Here is a 17,550-nt window from a genome sequence, read left to right on the forward strand (position 1 = left end):
CGGTAGACAGGGGCAAATAAGGAAACAAGCGTTTCCCTTCCGCAGCTCATTTTCTCGGCAGGCTTAGGTTTTTCGCGGGGGGGGGGGAGGGGGAGGAGCCGCTAAGCACGAGAAACAGCTTTGTCCATCTACTTAAGTTTTCCCAAGCAGAGATCCCCAAAGGAAGGAGAGACCAGCCTAGGGCGGAGCGCGGCGCGGCACTGCCTTCCGGTGCTCCGGATAAACCCGCCGATGTCAAGCGCTCCGCGGTTTGTCACTTAGCGGCCACCGTCTCCTCCATTCTAGGCAGCCCCCCCCCCGTCTTAACCTTTCAGCCGGGAGGAGACTAGGGAACGTTCCTTTTCGGTCGCAACGTCAGGTAGCCGAGCAGCGTGGCTCTCGATCTGTAACAAAACCCTCCCCCCCCTTTGTCGCCTGGGCAACGAGCAGCGAACCTCGCCGGGCAGAGTTTGATGGGGCCGATGATGCCTTGGGGAGACTCATTTTGCAGTGGCGAGGTGATAGACAGATAGGTAGACAGACAGACATAGGCAGGCAGATACAGTAGCAGTCAAAATTGTGGATATCAACAGAAAGATAATTTAATCAAGAATGCAATGCAACAAAGATTGTTTAATTATCTGTATTCTATGAAAAGATTACAGTCAAATATAGCCAGCAATAAAACCTAGTTAATAGAAGCAGTCATTCAATCTTGGTTTCATATTATAATAACTGCAGAACTAAAAGACTTGGTTCACTCCATGGGAAGACGCTGTAAGGCCTCAATTCATGCTAAAGGTTACTCAACTAACCGTTAATACAACTGATGTGATAATTTTTGTATATCATTTTTTCTACGTGTTTCACTTTTCTTCTTTATAACTTCTATTCTAATAGCAAATCCTCCATAAAAATTATTGCACTACATTCTTGATTAAATTATCTTTCCATTGATATATAATTTTACGGTATTACTCCAAAAACAAGTTGTTGTTATTAGCCATCAAACCTCAAAAATACTGTACACTTTTCCCAAAATATTTCGACAATTCTCCTGTGTGCTGCTTGGGGAATCCAAGCATGGGTTAACTTTGTCCATTAGCCTAGAGACTGAGTTATGTAAATTGGTGACCATGCCTCCTCTGACTGGATGGTTCAGTTTTTTAAATCAGTTCAGCCAGAAGAGACGTATACCAATTTTCCCCAGACTAATGTGACAAAATTTTCTGCTTCATCTTGGATTCTACAAGTGGATGGTTGTATTTTCGGAACGTTATTACAGGACAAAGGGAGAGGCAGCAGTTCGCTGCCTGCCTAGTCCTTCTGTGTCTTGCGACTTCGTGGCAAGTATTTACAGGCTTTTGGAGCCATTGGATTTGAGGCTTAGCGGCAGGCTCTTGGAGCCGTTGGATTTGAGGCTTAGCGGCAGGCTTTGGAGCCGTTGGATTTCAGGCTTGATGACTGTGGCTATCGCGCGAGGCTTATTGCTGTTAATTCTGCTGCTCGCGCCTGGTGGTTTCCCGCCGTGCTGGAAACTTGGGAGTCACCCGCTGTTTGCGGCGCGGTTTGTCCGATTTCATCTGGGAACACCCGCCGTTCGCGGCGCAGTTTGCCCAGTTCGATTGCCGCCGTTCGTTCCGGGAGTGCGCCGCCGCTGCCGCCATTGCAATCCACGTGGGAGCCTCAGAGCGCCTTGTTGGCTAAGGCACCTTTGAATTTGGCGCCCGAGTTGCGGTCGCCATTTTGGGGCTGTTTTTCGCACATGCGCTTTAGGCAGCCGAGGACGGGGCGTTGCGAGCCTTCGCGCCCAAAGGGCTGCTGACTCATTGGTCCTCCCACTTTCCTCACTTCGGCTCTAGTGAGAGGATCGTGATAACGTGGCTCCTGCTCTCCATGCGGCCTGCTCTCATTACATTATAAAACCTGTGCTTCTGTTCCCTTTGAGTCTTTTCGCTTCTAACATTACAATGGCTGACCAACCCACCTCAGGAGGTATAGTAGAGCCCTCTACCGATAGCCAGCGTTCTGCCCAGGCGGGGGTTAGCTCGTGGCCCAGTAGGGGCGCTTGTAGAGCCACCAGTCAGAGGCCCAGGGATACATCCGGGGCTCCGGATAGGGCCCATAAGAAAAAGGACAAAACCAAGGCAGCGACTAAGGCCTCTGGGGAGGGTAGAAATCCCCCCCCCACGCTATTGCCTCAGCGTGTTTCACCAGCTCCAGCTTAGCAGCCAGCAGGGAACCAGGCGTGGTCTCCTGATCGTCCTTTGCCTATTATCTCTGATGCTGGGGTGGGGGGGCTTGGGGATCCAACTCCCTCCAGTAATTACTGAGACCCATGCGGTTTTGGCCTACTCACTGGGCCTACCCCACGTGGGCATGACACTCATTCTTACACGCGGGGTTGGTAGCTCAGACCTCTCGTTAAGCAGTTGCAGGATGGACTGGCCCCTGATGAGGTGCGTCTTCACCAAGATGTTACCAAGATTATGGATGCCCTGGAATTCTCGGCGGATGCCACTCTCAATGCTGCCAAGTTCGCCTCACGGGCCGTGGTATCCAATGTGGCATCATGATGCCTGTTGTGGCTCCGCCATTGGCAGGCTGATGTTAAGTCTAAATGGCGCCTGGCATCCACGCCCTTCAAGGGCGGGGCATTATTTGGTTCTGTACTTGACCCCATACTCATAGAGACCAGGGACAAGCACAAGGTTCTTCCCTCCACCAGAGGGCACACTAATAGGAGGCATCAGCCCTATAACAGACGCCAGCCTTTTCAGGGCGGTTACTCTGGATTCACCGCGGCTCCCTATGTTCCCCACTACAACAGGGCCTTTAACCAGCCACAGGACCACGGTCAGGACCGTACGGGAGCCAGGGATAGGGGTCGCCAGCAACATCAGGCGCAATCCCACAACAGGAGGCCATTTTGTGGGGCTGGCAACTGGTCATTTCGGAGGTACCGGTGACTTCCACGGGGAACAACCAGTGGGAGGGCGTCTCCTGGTCTTCGCTCATCAGTGGGCGGAGACCATGTCCAATGCCTGGGCCCTCCAGGTAGTGAGGCTGGGCCTCACTCTAGAGTTTCTCTCCATCCCCCCGAGGCAGTTCATCAAGTGCCCCGTACCCAGGTGTTCAGTGAAGCGGCGTCTCATGGATGCTGAAATACATCATCTCATATCCATCAACGCTGTAGAACAGGTTCCAAAAGGTCAGGAAGGACTAGGATTTTACTCAATCTTATTCCTAGTACCCAAGAACTCAGGGATCCCCTGAGTCCCCTGGCAGGCCATTCTAGATTTGAAAAGACTCAATTGGTACATCAAGTATCAGAAGTTCAAGATGCAATCCTTGAAAAGCATCTTGGCATCCATATGTCAGGGCGACATGATGACATCAGTCGACTTCAAGGTCGACACATCGATCCGGCACATCGGAGGTTTCTACGCTTTCACTTCGTGGATCGTCATTTCCAATACCGAGCTTTGCCCTTTGGCCTATCATCAGCCCCTCGGACCTTTACCAAGCTCCTAGTGGTTGTGGCGGCTTCGCTTCGCTCGGTCCCGGTGAGAGTGAATTGTTACCTAGACGACATCTTGGTCCTGTCGCTGTCTCGGGAACAGGCCCTATGGGATCTACAGGTAACAATGGACTCCCTGCGGAGGCACAGCTTCGTACTGAACCTCCCCAAGAGTCATCTGCAGCCAACCACATCACTGCTTCACCTAGGGACCATCATCAATTCCGTCACGTGCAAGGTCTTCCTGTCCCTGGAGAGGCGACAGAGTATTCAGCGACTGGCGGCCCAGGTGTCATCTCCTTTACGCCTTCCCGCCGCTACCAATCCTCCCGACGGTCATCCAGAAGATACTGACGGAGCAGGCGGAGGTCCTCTTGGTGGCCCCGATGTGGTCCCGGCGCCCCTGGTACGCCGACCTTGTGCACCTGTCGATCTCACGTCCGTGGAGGATCCCGGACGACCAGATTCAGCTCAACCAGGAGGCTCTAATACACCCGAACCCCCAGCTGCTGCAGTTAGCCGTGTGGCACGTGAGCAGGCTATTCTAACCGGCCTTCACTACTCCAGCAAGGTCATTGACACTATCCAAGCGGCCCGTCGTCTCTCCACCACTCGTATTTACGAGGCCACCTGGCAGGCCTTCTGCAGGTGGTGGTGCCGCCGTGCTGGGGCTGATCCCCTCCAGGCTTCAGTGCCCCGAGTCTTAAACTTTCTGCAAACTGGACTTAACAAAGGCTTGGCGCCCAACACGCTTCGCAAGCAGCTCGCGGCCCTAGCCACAGTGATTGGGGGCGGCCAGGGGCGCTCCTTGTCTCAACATTCATGAGTCAAATCCTTCCTGAAAGGAGCGGCTAACATCAGACCTCAGACCGTGCACCGTTACCCTACGTGGGACTTGACATTGGTACTCAGGGCTCTTATGGCCTCTCCATTCGAGCCTATTACATCCATCAGTCTTCGGTTGCTGACTCTTAAGACTGTGTTTTTGGTGGCAATTACATCGGCCAGACGGGTATCTGAATTGGCAGCACTATCAGTTCGGGCGGATCTCTGCATATTCCATTCCAGCAGAGTTGTCCTCCGTTTGGACCCAGCCTTCCTACCAAAAGTCAACACGTTATTCCACAGGGCTCAGGACCTCATCCTTCCGAACTTTTGCCCCAACCCCACTCATCCCCAGGAACGCCAGTGGCATCACCTGGATGTGCGCAGGACTCTTCGTTGCTACGTAAAGTGCACTGTTTCCTTCAGGTGATCGGAAGCGCTTTTTGTGTCCTTTCAACCATCTTCCATGGGACAGAAGGTGTCTTCCCATACCATAGGCCGATGGTTGAAGGCATGCATCGCTCTTGCTTATGACAGCCAATCTCGATCGGTCCCCAGGCGCATCACTCCTCATTCTACCAGAAGTGCAGCCACCACGGCGGCCTGGGCCACGCAAACCTCAGTGGAAGAAATCTTTAGAGCAGCTACCTGGTAGTTACCATCACCATTCATCCGACACTACAAGGTTGACATGTATGCCTCGGCTGAGGCTTCCTTTGGGCGTCGAGTTTTGCAGCGGGTGCTCCCCTCTACAGGGGACCCTGGCCAGCCTAGCTCCCGCCCTGACGCTTAATTGCTTTGGCATGTCCCATGCTTGGATTCCCCAAGCAGCACACAGGAGAATGACCGTTGACTTACCTGAACAGTCCTTCTATGTGTGCTGCGAGGGGAATCCAAACCCGCCCTCAGCTCCGGCTGGCCAGGGCTGTTCGTGACTCTGACTTGACTGACTATTACCTGACTTATGACTTGACTCATTCTGAAGAAACTACTCCAACTTATTGAGCTACAGCCATCAGTGACATTGCTATACATCATTAACCGGCTGACTTCGTACAAAGCACTGATTTAGTACTGATTTAAAAAACTGACCCATCCAGTCAGAGAAGGCGTGGTCACCAATTTACATAACTCGGTCTCTAGGCTAATGGACAACCCATGCTTGGATTCACCTCGTAGCACACATAGAAGGACCGTTCAGGTAAGTCAACGGTCATTTTGACCACTACTGTACATATAGACAGGCAAACATAGTGGTCTATATCTAACTATTTATTGATCAATAGTTAGATATAGACATAGATCTAGATATCTATCTATCTATCTATCTATCTATCTATCTATCTATCTATCTATCTATCTATCTATCTATCTATCTATCTATCATCTATCTATCTATCTATCTATCTATCTATCTATCTATCTATCTATCTATCTATCATCTATCTATCATCTATCTATCATCTATCTATCTATCTATCTATCTATCTATCTATCTATCTATCTATCTATCTATCTCTATCTATCTATCTATCTATCTATCTATCATCTATCTATCTATCATCTATCTATCTATCTATCTATCTATCTATCTATCTATCTATCTATCTATCTATCTATCATCTATCTATCATCTATCATCTATCTATCTATCTATCTATCTATCTATCATCTATCTATCATCTATCTATCTATCATCTATCTATCTATCTATCTATCTATCTATCTATCTATCTATCTATCTATCTATCTATCTATCTATCATCTATCTATCTATCTATCATCTATCATCTATCTATCTATCTATCTATCTATCTATCTATCTATCTATCTATCTATCTATCTATCTATCTATCATCTATCTACCTACCTACCTACCTACCTACCTACCTACCTACCTACCTACCTACCTACCTACCTATCTATCTATCTATCTTATCTATCTATCTATCATCTAAACAGACGACACCCACCCACATGCACACACCCACACAGACATATAGGTAGATAGGGTTAGTGTTAGGGATATGTAGGTAGGTTGGTAGTCTCTCTGTATGTGCATGCATGCATGTGTGTTTCTGTGTCTATATGTGATTATGTGCCATCAAGTAGTTTTTATAATCCTAGTGACCATATAGTTTTTCTCCATGCTCATGTGTCCCTAACCTGTTCTTTCAAGCCTCCCTATCACCATTATAACTGAGTCTATACACCTTTTTGCTGCTGAGCATTCTCTTCCTCTGTTTCTACTTTTCATAGCATTGGAGTTTTTTCCAAAGAACTAGATCTTCCTATTATTTGAAAATAGTAAAAAGCTTGTTTCTGGGCATTTGCTTCTGAGATGAGAATTCTGGATTTATTTGTTCTATGATCCATTTGTTTGTTTTCTTGACTGTCCAGGGTACTCTCAGAAATCTTCTCCAACAATATTTATACATATATGTGAATAGATAGGTGGATGACTGGGATGAATGGATGGATAGTTGTGTATGTATGTGTGTGTGTGTTTGTGAGAGAGAAACGGCTATGAAACTCTGGCCACCTTACATAGTGAGATTTCTCATTTCAGTTTAGATATGAATATCAATGAGATCAACTTGTAGGCAGATGCCAAATACTTCATTGTTGGCATGAGTCATATTATCCATGAAGCCATAATGTGCTTTCTTTGGTTACTATAGGAATAAACCCAGCTATTGGGAATGGTGATCAGATGTTGTATGCTCTCAGCCAGTTTATTCAAGATCTAGAAATCACAGCTCACAGGTAATCCTTGACTTAGCAACCATTCATTTACCGTATTTTTCGGAGTATAAAATGCCTCGGAGTATAAAGTGCACCAAGGTTTTGAAGAGGCAAATTAAAAATTTTTTTTTTGCACTCTGCAAACCTCCCAAAAATGGCTCATCCCCCCCCCCCCAAGGCATCAATAGCCCTTAAGGGACTTGCAGAGTGCTCGGGGGGGGGGGGAACAATTAAAAAAAATGGCCCGTTTTTCGTTAAAAAAAAGGGCATGGATAGCCTTTAGGAAGCTTATAGAGTGCTCCTGGGGGTTGCGGGGTGGTGGTGGTAAAATTGAGCAAAAAACAGCCCATTTTTTGCTAATTTCTGCCCTTCCCAGCTCCCAGGAACACTCTATAAGCTTCCTAAAGGCTATCCATTCCCCTTTTTTAAGATGAATCTATCTACAAGCTAGTATTTTAATTTCCCACACTTCCTATAGGTAATGCCATTTCAGGGCATTCCAGAAGCTCTAGTGACCATAGGTTGGCTGCTATCTATCTTAGGGATGTTTTTTCTGAGACAAGCACCGTATTTTTCAGAGTATAAGACGCACCGGAGTATAAGACGCACCAAGGTTTTGAAGAGACAAATTTTAAAAAAGTTTTTGTATTGCAAACTTCCCCAAAACGGCCCGTTTTTGCGAAAATGGGCCCATTTCCCCCCCCCAAGGGCATTAATAGCCTTTAGGGTGCTTGCAGAGTGCTCCTGGGGGTGGGAGGCAAAAACAAGCATAAATGGCCCATTCTTTTGCTAAAACAATCCCATTTTTCATAAAACAAAGGGCATGGATAGCCTTTAGGAAGCTTATAGAGTGCTCCTGAGGGCTGGGGTGGGGTGGGGGGTAAAATTGAGCAAAAAACAGCCTTTCTGCCCTCCCCAGCCCCCAAGAGCTCTCTAAAAGTTTTCTGGAGGATCTGCACAGCCATTTTGATGAATGGGAGGGGTTTCAGGAGGCAAAAAAATACTGTATTCAATGTATAAGATGCACCCAGATTTTCAGCCTCTTTTGAGGGAAAAAGATTCATCTTATACTCTGAAAAATACGGTAGTGACCATTTAAAGCGGTGGTGTGAAATTCATTTTTTTTTTACTACTGATTTGGTCGGCATGGCTTGGTGAGCATGGCAGGGGAAGGATACTGCAAAATCCCCATTCCCACCCAACTCAGCTAACCAGAGGTGGTATTTGCCAGTTCTCTGGACTACTCAAAATTTCCGCTTCTGGTTCTCCATAACCTGTCAAAACTTACTGAATTTCACACCTGATTCAAAGTTACAACAGCACTGAAAAATGTGACTTATTACTGTTTTTCACCCTTATGATCATTGCAGCATCCTCATGATTACGTGACCGCACTTGGCAACTGGTATATATTTATGACAGTTGCACTTTTCTGGGTTAATATGATCACCATTTGTAGTCTTCTCAACCAGTTTCTGACAAGCAAAGTCAATAGGGAAAGCCAGAATCCATTGGCTTAATGACTGCATAATTCACTTAACCACTGCAGTTATTCACTTAACATCAGTGCCTTCGTGGGACAAAACTCTATTAACAACTGCCTTACTTAGCAACAGAAATTTTGGACTGAATTGTGGTCATAAATGGAGGATTACCTGCACTTCAATGTATAAAGGAATGCTTCTAGATGAATAGCTCTTAGTACTCCCAAGTTCAGTCCTTTTTTTTTTTAACTGATAAAAAGGCTGGAAGAAATTTGAAAACAAAGATGTTTGACCTATAAGGTCAAAACACTTTCATAAGAATTCCATCCTATGCAGTGTAGTCAATGAGATCTGATCTGGAAGTTTCCTTTGTTAGCCCACTCTTAAGTTGAACTGCAGAAATTATTTTTTAATTCTTTATTTTAGAAGAATTCAAAATGTAGACAAAATATCAAAATAAACAACATTTAAAAAAATCATATTATAATATTTCCATTGTTTATTTTTATTTCTGTATTCCTTTGCTATTGTGATGTCTATATTTTTTATCATTCCCTTCCCCCCCCCCCCAATCTTACTGTTGTAAGCTACCCGAAGTAGCCCCACAGCTAAATGGGTGGCAAATTAATTTAATAAATAAATCATTAACATTAATAATAAAAAGAAAAGAGAGAAAAATGGAAAACAAACAAATAAAAATGGGAGTGTTGAAGTTTATAATTTGGAAACCATTATACTAACTAAGCTATTCTAATATGAACAATCATGAAAGTAGTATATGTATTCCTAATACAAAACACATTTCTTTATCATTCCCAAAAAATATTCATACAGTTCTACGGATGCTCTGGATACTGTTAATGTCATATCTTATATGTTCAGCAATATATTCCTGCTCCTCCTGCTTCTGTTGCTGCTGCTGCTGCTGCTACTCCTCTCAGTTCGATGTCATGGTTGAGCAGTGAAATGGTTAACATTTAGATCCCTAAGGACTCCTTCAATCATTCTCTACCTCAAACTTGAACCTCATGAATAGAGCTTAATAATGGCATTGAATACATAATCTTCTGTATTGCTAATAAAACCAAAATACTATCTTACATGTTGTATTATGACATAAATAAGCAGTTTACACTAAAACTTAGTTGTTTTAAACATCAGTAATATAATAGCATCTATAACAATCCAGACTACTCTCAAGAAATCATAGCTGTAAACATTCAAAATTCTAATGGAACATTAACCATGATGCACAAAAGCATATTCACCCAAATTGAATGAGACTGGCCAATTTACTGAACAACAGGTACTGGTAGTAACTTAGCTGATGTTTCACCCTATTGTCATCTGATTGTAGGTTAGGTTAGGTTAAGTTTATTTATAGGCCGCCCTTTTCCCTGAGGGGACTCAGGGCGGCTTACAACTTATATAGGAAGGGGAAACATACAAAGACATATAGGACAATACATAATTAAAAGAGTAAAGCAACATTCATTCAACATTCGGGCGGGGATGGAATATAATCTTTAACCCCAGGCCTGACGGGATAGCCAGGTCTTGAGGGCTGTGCGGAAGGTCTGGAGGGTGGTGAGGATACGAATCTCCACGGGGAGATCGTTCCAAAGGGTCGGAGCTGCTACTGAAAAGGCTCTCCTCCGCGTAGTTGCCAGTCGACACTGACTGGCAGATGGAACTCGGAGGAGGCCCAATCTATGCGATCTAATGGGTCGTGAGGAGGTAATTGGCAGGAGGCGGTCTCTCAAGTACCTAGATCCACTACCATGAAAGGCTTTGTAGGTGGTAAGTAGTACTTCTCTGGTGCTCCAGTATTTAAATTTGGGCATCTTGAATATTCCTAGAACTGTACAAAAATGGCTGAATTCTCAACCTTGTATCATCACAGCACAACACACCTATGCCTTCATTTCTTTATGTAGATCTTCCATCATGCTGGATGAAAATTCCCAACAAAATTCTGCCACATCTAGAAGAATTCAGTTTGAAAAACACTTCTGTATCTTTCCTATGCTGCATTTTAGATCATATGTGTCATATTTAGGAGACTGTCTCTATGTTGACATTGAGCAAAATTTGAGAAGTGTAGTGCAAATTTATGCCAGGCAGGGAGTTTAAGATTAGACTTTTGTCTTAGCAGGAAATATGAGAAATATAAGAATATGAGAAGAAAGGTTTGGTGATATAAAGCAGGGTCCCAAATCTCTGGGCTGCAGTCCTGTATCAGTCTACGGCCCATTGGGAATTGGGCCGCACAAACTGTGGGCTTCATTAGCGCATGTACAGGATCTAAGTTGCGTGTGAAACCATCCTCCTACCGCCACTGACATCACCTCGGCCACCTCGGCCAAGTCCATGGAGCTAGAAAGGTTGGGGACTGCTGATTTAGAAAATGCATATGATAAAGTGCATAGACTTGAGTGACTGAATGTTTTGTATGAATATGAAATACAATAGGATGGTTTCTAAGTGTAGTAACGATAATATATGATGAAAGTAAAGCATGCGTGTAAATAAATGGAACGCTAATTAAATTGTTCAAAGGGACTAGAAAAACACAACATAATGTTCCATTCATTATCTAAGATATTTATGGATAAAAAATATGAAGAATATTTGTGATGAAGTTAAGAGAATGTTCATTATATAAAAATATGCATATTTTTATATGCAAACAATGTATTGGGTAGATTTGTAACAAATGTTAATGCAATGAGGCATATAGATAAAGAGAAAATAGTGTGAAAAAGGTAAAGTATACCATCTTCCTTTTTCTTATTATGTTTTTAATTTATTTTCCTTATTATTTGTAGATAAATAGATGGTGATAATTTGATTATTACATATGTCTATAATGTTTGCTCTTCCCATCACTTGAAGAATTACAGTTTAGTGGTAATTTTTCAGCAACTGGAGAGGCCAAACTCAACATTTTCTGAGGCTCCTGGAAAGGAGAGAAAGAGGAGGAGAGAGGGTAGGAAGGGGAAGAGGAAGAGTAGGAGTAGGAGAAAGGTACAGGAAGAAGGAAGGGAAAGGAGAGGAGGAAGGAAGGAAGTAGAGAAGGGAGGGAAGGAGAAAAGAAAGGGAAAATAAGGTGGTGTTACAACAGGAGGAAGGGATGGTAAACAAAACAACCCAAACTGTATATTATAACCTATTAAATGAAATAATAAATGTATAAAAATGATAAATGTTAAAACACCTGTAATCAAACGACATGCTGTATGTGATGATGGTTTTTTTGTGTGTGTGGTTTTTTTTAGGTTTTTTTTATTGTTGTGTGTATGTGTTGTCTATGTAATAAAAATAATTTTTTTTAATAAAAAAACATTTTCTGAGGCTGAACGTGGTACGGTTTTTTCTGAATATTTCTTTATTTTTGTCTGCATAGATTACAGAGATTTTGTGTGTGGAAAGCATCATCAAATCCCACACATAACCCCCCCCCTCCTTTGCTTCATCTATTTTACACCCATTGCAAGCATTGCAGTAGCATTTAATTAAGTGGCTACATAAGTCATACATACATGCCTGTCTTACTTATTTTTAATTTGCTTCTCTAGAACAAATACTGAAGCAAGTAGCAACATCAGATAATCCAGTGCTCTTTCTTGAACATTATGCCAGGCAGTATACGCCAACATATATCCCAAGTAAGGACACTGTACAAAAAGATCCTTCAGCTTCATCAAGTGTTGCCACTGGAACTGAAAGCCCTGGGAGATCAATATGTGAAAGATGAATTCAGACGACACAAATCCATCAGTCTCCAGGAGGCCCAGCATTTCCTACAGGAGTGGGAGGCAAGTGATTTCTTTTATATTTGGGGTTACCTTGCTAATTTTGGTGCTTTGGACTAGTTCCAGATACAGTGTGTGAAATCTCCATCATTTGCCATCTGCAAGTCTCCAAAGTTGTGCGTGGGAGGAGTCACAGCTGGGTATTGTCACAGCCCATCTGCCCGGAGACTGAGGTAAATCTTGAGGCCACACCTCTACCTCTCCTCTGACTCTCCAGATTAACCTCAGTCTTCGGCCCAGAAGAAGGTAAATACCTGGCTCTCCTTGGCGTGAAATATTTTCCTGAGGTGGCGCAGTTGTTAGGGTGCAGTACTGCAGGCCACTTCAGCTGACTGTTATCTGCAGTTCAGTGGTTCTAATCTCACCGGCTCAAGGTTGACTCAGCCTTCCATCCTTCTGAGGTGGGTGAAATGAGGACCCAGACTGTGGGGGCGATATGCTGACTCTGTAAACCGCTTAGAGAGGGCTGAAAGCCCTATGAAGTGGTATATAAGTCTAACTGCTATTGCTATTGCTATTTTTCTTTTTGCCTTTTTGTTCTTTCCATTTTGCCTTTTTCCCTTTGGAGTTTTACCTTAAGAAGCTTTTTGGCGTTGGATGAACCTCCTTTCATGCGCTCCGCGATTGGCCTGGCACAGGAGTGGTAGCGCTTCTGAAAGGCCCGAGCAGCGGTCCGGCGAAGGAGCTGGGGAACCCAGTCCCCACGTACACAGCTCAGCTTGAGTGCCGGCTGCTCCAGAGAATCTACAGACAAGCAGGAAGATAGCAGTGCATGTGATTGGATCTTGTGGTCTGCGGTTGCCATCTTGAAGTGAGAGAGTGCATGCGCGGAGCGTAATTCCGGTCTCTGGCCACAGAGACCGCAAGCGCCTGCGACCACCGCCAGCCCAAGAAGGGATCGGGCCTGAGCTCCTCTGGCAATCCGGAGAGGGCCCCAGGATCTGGCGGTGGGCCGGTCCCGACTCAAGGCGTGGATCAATGGCGTCGGAGGAAAGTAGAGCGAGAGGAAAGCGAGCCTTTGGAAAACCTGCGGACCGGTTTCTTTGAAGAACGAGCGAGGAGGGGGATCGTCTAACAGTGAGTAAACACGATGGTGGGGAGGAGGACAGGTCTGGGCAGAGCTTCCCCAAGGGGGACAGACTCAGAAGAAAGGACCTCCAGAGGGCCCCACCCTGCGAAGAGGGGCGGAGCCGTGGCAGGAAAGTGCACCTCCAAATCGAGGAGAGCAGTCGAAGAAGGAAGTGAGGGTAACCAGGGTGGCAGGCAGGAGAAACAGGGACACGATCAATCCTTCCCCGGTCAGATCCCGATCCCCAGTCAGGGTCTCCTCCCCGGGGGATCCTCCCGGCCTAACGGCCTCGCCACGTGGTTCCCAAAAGGGGGGGGGGTAGCTCCTTATCCCACCATCTATCTCCAGCTCACCCTTCCGGAGCACGAGGAGACCCCTTTGGCCGTTGGCTCCGCAAAGCCCTGATCACAGCGTGGATCCAGAGCCTCCCAGACTATCTCCGGCCTACCCAGACCTTTCTCAGGGTTTCCAGGAGATCTTAGCTAAAGCCATTGCCTAGGGCATCTCCCCTGGCATGCAGCACCAGTTTCAAGGGTCTAGGAACAAGGCATTCTGTAGGACACTTCGAGGTCATCTAGACCAACCCGACCCTTTCACCTCCAGAGACCTTAGAGAGGAATCCCCCTCCACGGCTACTAAGGAGACGGAGTCAGAGGAGGGGGAGATTAAGGAGGTCAGTTTCTCTTATGAAGAGGAGGCCCAAGCCCCTGAAGCCCCATCTATCTTGGGCCTATTTCCACCCACTTTCTTTAGCTCCTTGCTGCATAAAGCTAAGGCCACAGCAGACCCAGGCCCAGCAGCCAATCAGGACACTGTCAAGGCTGGCAAGACAAGAAGGGTCCTTTCCACAGACCCCAGGTGGAGAAGAAGGAAATCCCTACCCCAGACCTGTTCCTAGAGGTGCTCAAGTCACAATGGGCCCAACCAGGAACCTTTCCAACCCCTGGGAGCAATGATCGCAGGTTTTATAACATTAATGTGAACTTTGATCAAGTTTTGCAGGTTCCATCAGTGGACTCCCCAGTGGTAAGCCTGGCATCCTCCTCACCGGTGGTGACAGGAGACATTTCCAACTGCCTGAAACCGGAGGACAGGAAGGTGGAATTAATCATGCGCAGGACGTTCCAGGCGTGGTCAATCAGGGCTGCCACAGCAGCCTCCTTTTTTAACAGGTCTACCTTACTTTGCCTGGAACAGTGACAGAACCCCAGCTTCAGATGGCAGACTCCTGCAAGACATCACAAAGGTGATGGCGGCCACTCAGTTCCCAGCAGACTCCATAGTGGACGCTGTAAAATACTCTTCCAGAGCTCTAGCCTCTTCAGTGGCATCCAGGCATTTGCTGTGGCTGCGTAACAGGCAGGCGGAGTTCCAGGCAAAGTGGCATTTAGCAGGCACAGAGTACACTAGAGGACAGATATTCAGTCCATGTCTGGACCCCATCGTTGTCGAGGGCAAAAATAAATGGAAGGTCTTTTCGTCCACATCCAGATGACCGGATCACTCTTCGGCACCATACCCCAGAAGGTCCAGTTTTTGAGCACCCAAACAGGACTTCCAACAACCAAGGTACTCTGCACCCAGGTTCCCCAGACAAAGGGGTGGACAGTTCTCTAGGGACAGGTTCAGGTTCCAATAATCTAACAAGCGCCCCTTTCAAGGGGGAGGCGACCGCCCCTTCCGCAGAAAAAAGTGATTCGGGATTGAATCACCCTATAGGTGGCTGCCTTTCTCTAGTCGTGGATCACTGGGCAGACATCACCACGGACACTTGGGTGTTGCAAACTGTCAGGTTCGGTTTCCACCTGGAATTCCGCTCACAACCCCCGAATAGATTTCAGGTCTTCTCTTCCTCCAGGAACCCGGCCAAGTACTCTCTCATGTGCAAGGCTATCCAGCATCTACTGGAGATCACAGCGGTAGAGCTGGTACCAGAGGGAGAGAAGAAATCTGGTTTCTATTCAAACCTCTTTGTAGTCCCCAAGAGCTCTGGAGGGTGGAGGGCCATCCTGGACCTTAAGTTACTCAACTCCAGGCTGGTCTATCGTAGGTTCAAGATGGCATCACTAAAGTCTATCCTAGAGGGAATTAGATAGGACGACTTCCTAGCCTCTATTGACCTCACTGAGGCTTACTTACACATCATGATCGCACCTGACCACTGCAAGTTCCTCCGGTTCTCCTATGGGGGCACCCATTACCAATACAGGGCCGTTCCCTTTGGCCTAGCCTCCCCCCCTAGGACGTTTACCAAGGTACTGGCCGTGGTGGCAGCCCACCTCTGCTCCAGCCCAGTCCAGTTACACTGCTATCTTGATGACATCCTTGTATTAGCACCCTTGCTAGCTCGAGCAGAAAGGGACTTAGGTCTCATTATCGCCACTCTGAGATCTCTGGGATTCTCGGTTAACCTCAAGAAGAGTCACCTGACACCCACCACCAGACTCCAACATTTAGGGACCATTATTTACTCGGTGGGAGGAGAGGTTTTCCTCTCAGAGGAGCGCAGGGACAGCATTGTACAAATGATTCTAGAAATTTGTAGGCTACAATCTGTCTCTGTAGCCTTTCTTTCCAGGCTCCTCGGCAAATTCATCTCCTGCATTGGGATAGTGCCTTGGGCCCGACTCCATGCCAGGGAGCTGCAGTGGTTCCTGTTTACCCACCAGAGAGAAGGGACAAGCAATGCAGAATTCAAGGTCAGAATTCAACGTCAGGTACACCCCTCCGCTGGTGGATGTCACCAGCCCTGTCCAAGGGCTCCCTATTCAGGAAGCCAGACAGACTTGTGTTAACGACAGATGCAAGCCTATTCGGTTGGGGAGCACACCTGAGTCCCAGCTGGTCCAGGGGCAGTGGACACAGGCCGACCTCCACAAGAGCATTAACTGGCTGAAGCTCAGGGCGAGCCACCTGGCCCTACGACGATTTAAGACATCGGTAGCGGGGAAACACGTCCTAGTCCTCATGGACAATGTGGCGGCCAAGGCACACATGAACAAACAGGGAGGCACCCATTCCAGGGCACTGTGTGACGAGGCTGTGAGATTGGGAAACTGGGCGAAACGGAACCTCCTATCGATCCAAGCAGAGCACATCTCTGGGGTGAAGAATCACCAGGCGGACTGGCTCAGCAGGGAGACGGTAGACCACGGAGAGTGGCAACTTCATTCCAGCATCTTCAGCCAAATCTGCCAGAGGTTCGGAAGACCGTCGGTGGATTTCTTTGCCTCCCCGATGAACGCTCAGCTCCCGAGGTCCATATCACGGTTCCAGACATAGGAAGCGATGAACAAGACTCCCTGCAATGCCAGTGGCTGTCGGTGGCTGTTAAGCTTTCCCCCCTCCCTCTTCTACCTGGGGTGCTCAGGAAGCTGGTATTAGGGAAGGCAGAGGTCATTCTGGTGGCTCCATACTGGACCCAATTCCCCTGGTTCGCAGATCTGATAAAGCTGTCTATCACCCCCTATTGGAGGATCCCTCAGGGGAAGGAAACCTTTACCCAGGGGAGTCTGCTTCACCTAGACCCAGACTGGCTCCAATTGACCGTCTGGAGATTGAGCAGACACAGTTAAGAGAGGCCCAGATTTCCCCACAGGTCATAGGAACCGTAGAGGCGGCCAGGAGGAGATCCACCACTTGCATCTATGACGCGACCTGGGTCTCCTTCGCAGCCTAGTGCCTCTCGGCTCAGATAGAACTGACAACAGCCACAGTTCCGCAGGTCCTGGACTTCCTTCAGGATGGCCTGGAGAAGGGCCTGACCTCTAGCACCTTCAGAAAGCAGGTCTCAGCCCTGGCCACCGTCCTGGGGGAGAGTGGGCACACAGTCATTGTCCCAACTTCCCATCATCAAACGGTTCCTCAGGGGTGCAACCAACCTCAGACCCCTGGTGATTCACCGTTTCCCCTTGTGGCACCTGCCTACAGTGCCCCAGGCTCTCCTGGAAGTACCCTTCGAGTCTCTAAGAGAGGTGAGTCTTCAGCTGCTCAGTTTTCCTCGTGGCTATTACCTCAGCCAGGAGGGTGTCAGAGATTAACGCACTGTCTGCCAAGGCAGATCTCTGCATATTCCACAATAACAGGGTGGTCCTAAGACTCGACCTGGCCTTC

At 47.0% G+C, this 17,550-nt stretch overlaps 1 protein-coding gene across 9 annotated transcripts in view; it reads left to right on the top strand.

Moving 5' to 3' along the window:
• The first annotated feature begins 312 nt into the window (after positions 1-312).
• SDHAF3 (succinate dehydrogenase complex assembly factor 3) overlaps positions 313-17,550 on the top strand; it is a 98,959-nt gene continuing 81,721 nt past the window's right edge. For 2 of the 9 annotated variants that reach the window (XM_087712719.1, XM_087712720.1), the window contains exons 1-3: positions 409-780; positions 7,006-7,090; positions 12,132-12,371. In XM_087712719.1, the coding sequence (XP_087568845.1) occupies positions 12,189-12,371 (183 nt within the window). In that variant the 5' untranslated portion in view covers positions 409-780; positions 7,006-7,090; positions 12,132-12,188. Of the gene's footprint in view, positions 359-406; positions 781-7,005; positions 7,091-10,708; positions 10,938-12,131; positions 12,372-17,550 lie in introns of those variants that run through there. The other 7 variants (XM_087712722.1, XM_087712718.1, XM_014055569.2 and 4 more) reach the window with 7 other exon arrangements.

The sequence above is a fragment of the Thamnophis sirtalis genome, unplaced genomic scaffold (assembly GCF_051295495.1).
Source record: "Thamnophis sirtalis isolate CommonGarterSnake01/CBP01778 unplaced genomic scaffold, rThaSir2_p1.2 scaffold_4, whole genome shotgun sequence".
In the NCBI taxonomy this organism is placed as follows: Eukaryota; Metazoa; Chordata; class Lepidosauria; order Squamata; family Natricidae; genus Thamnophis; species Thamnophis sirtalis.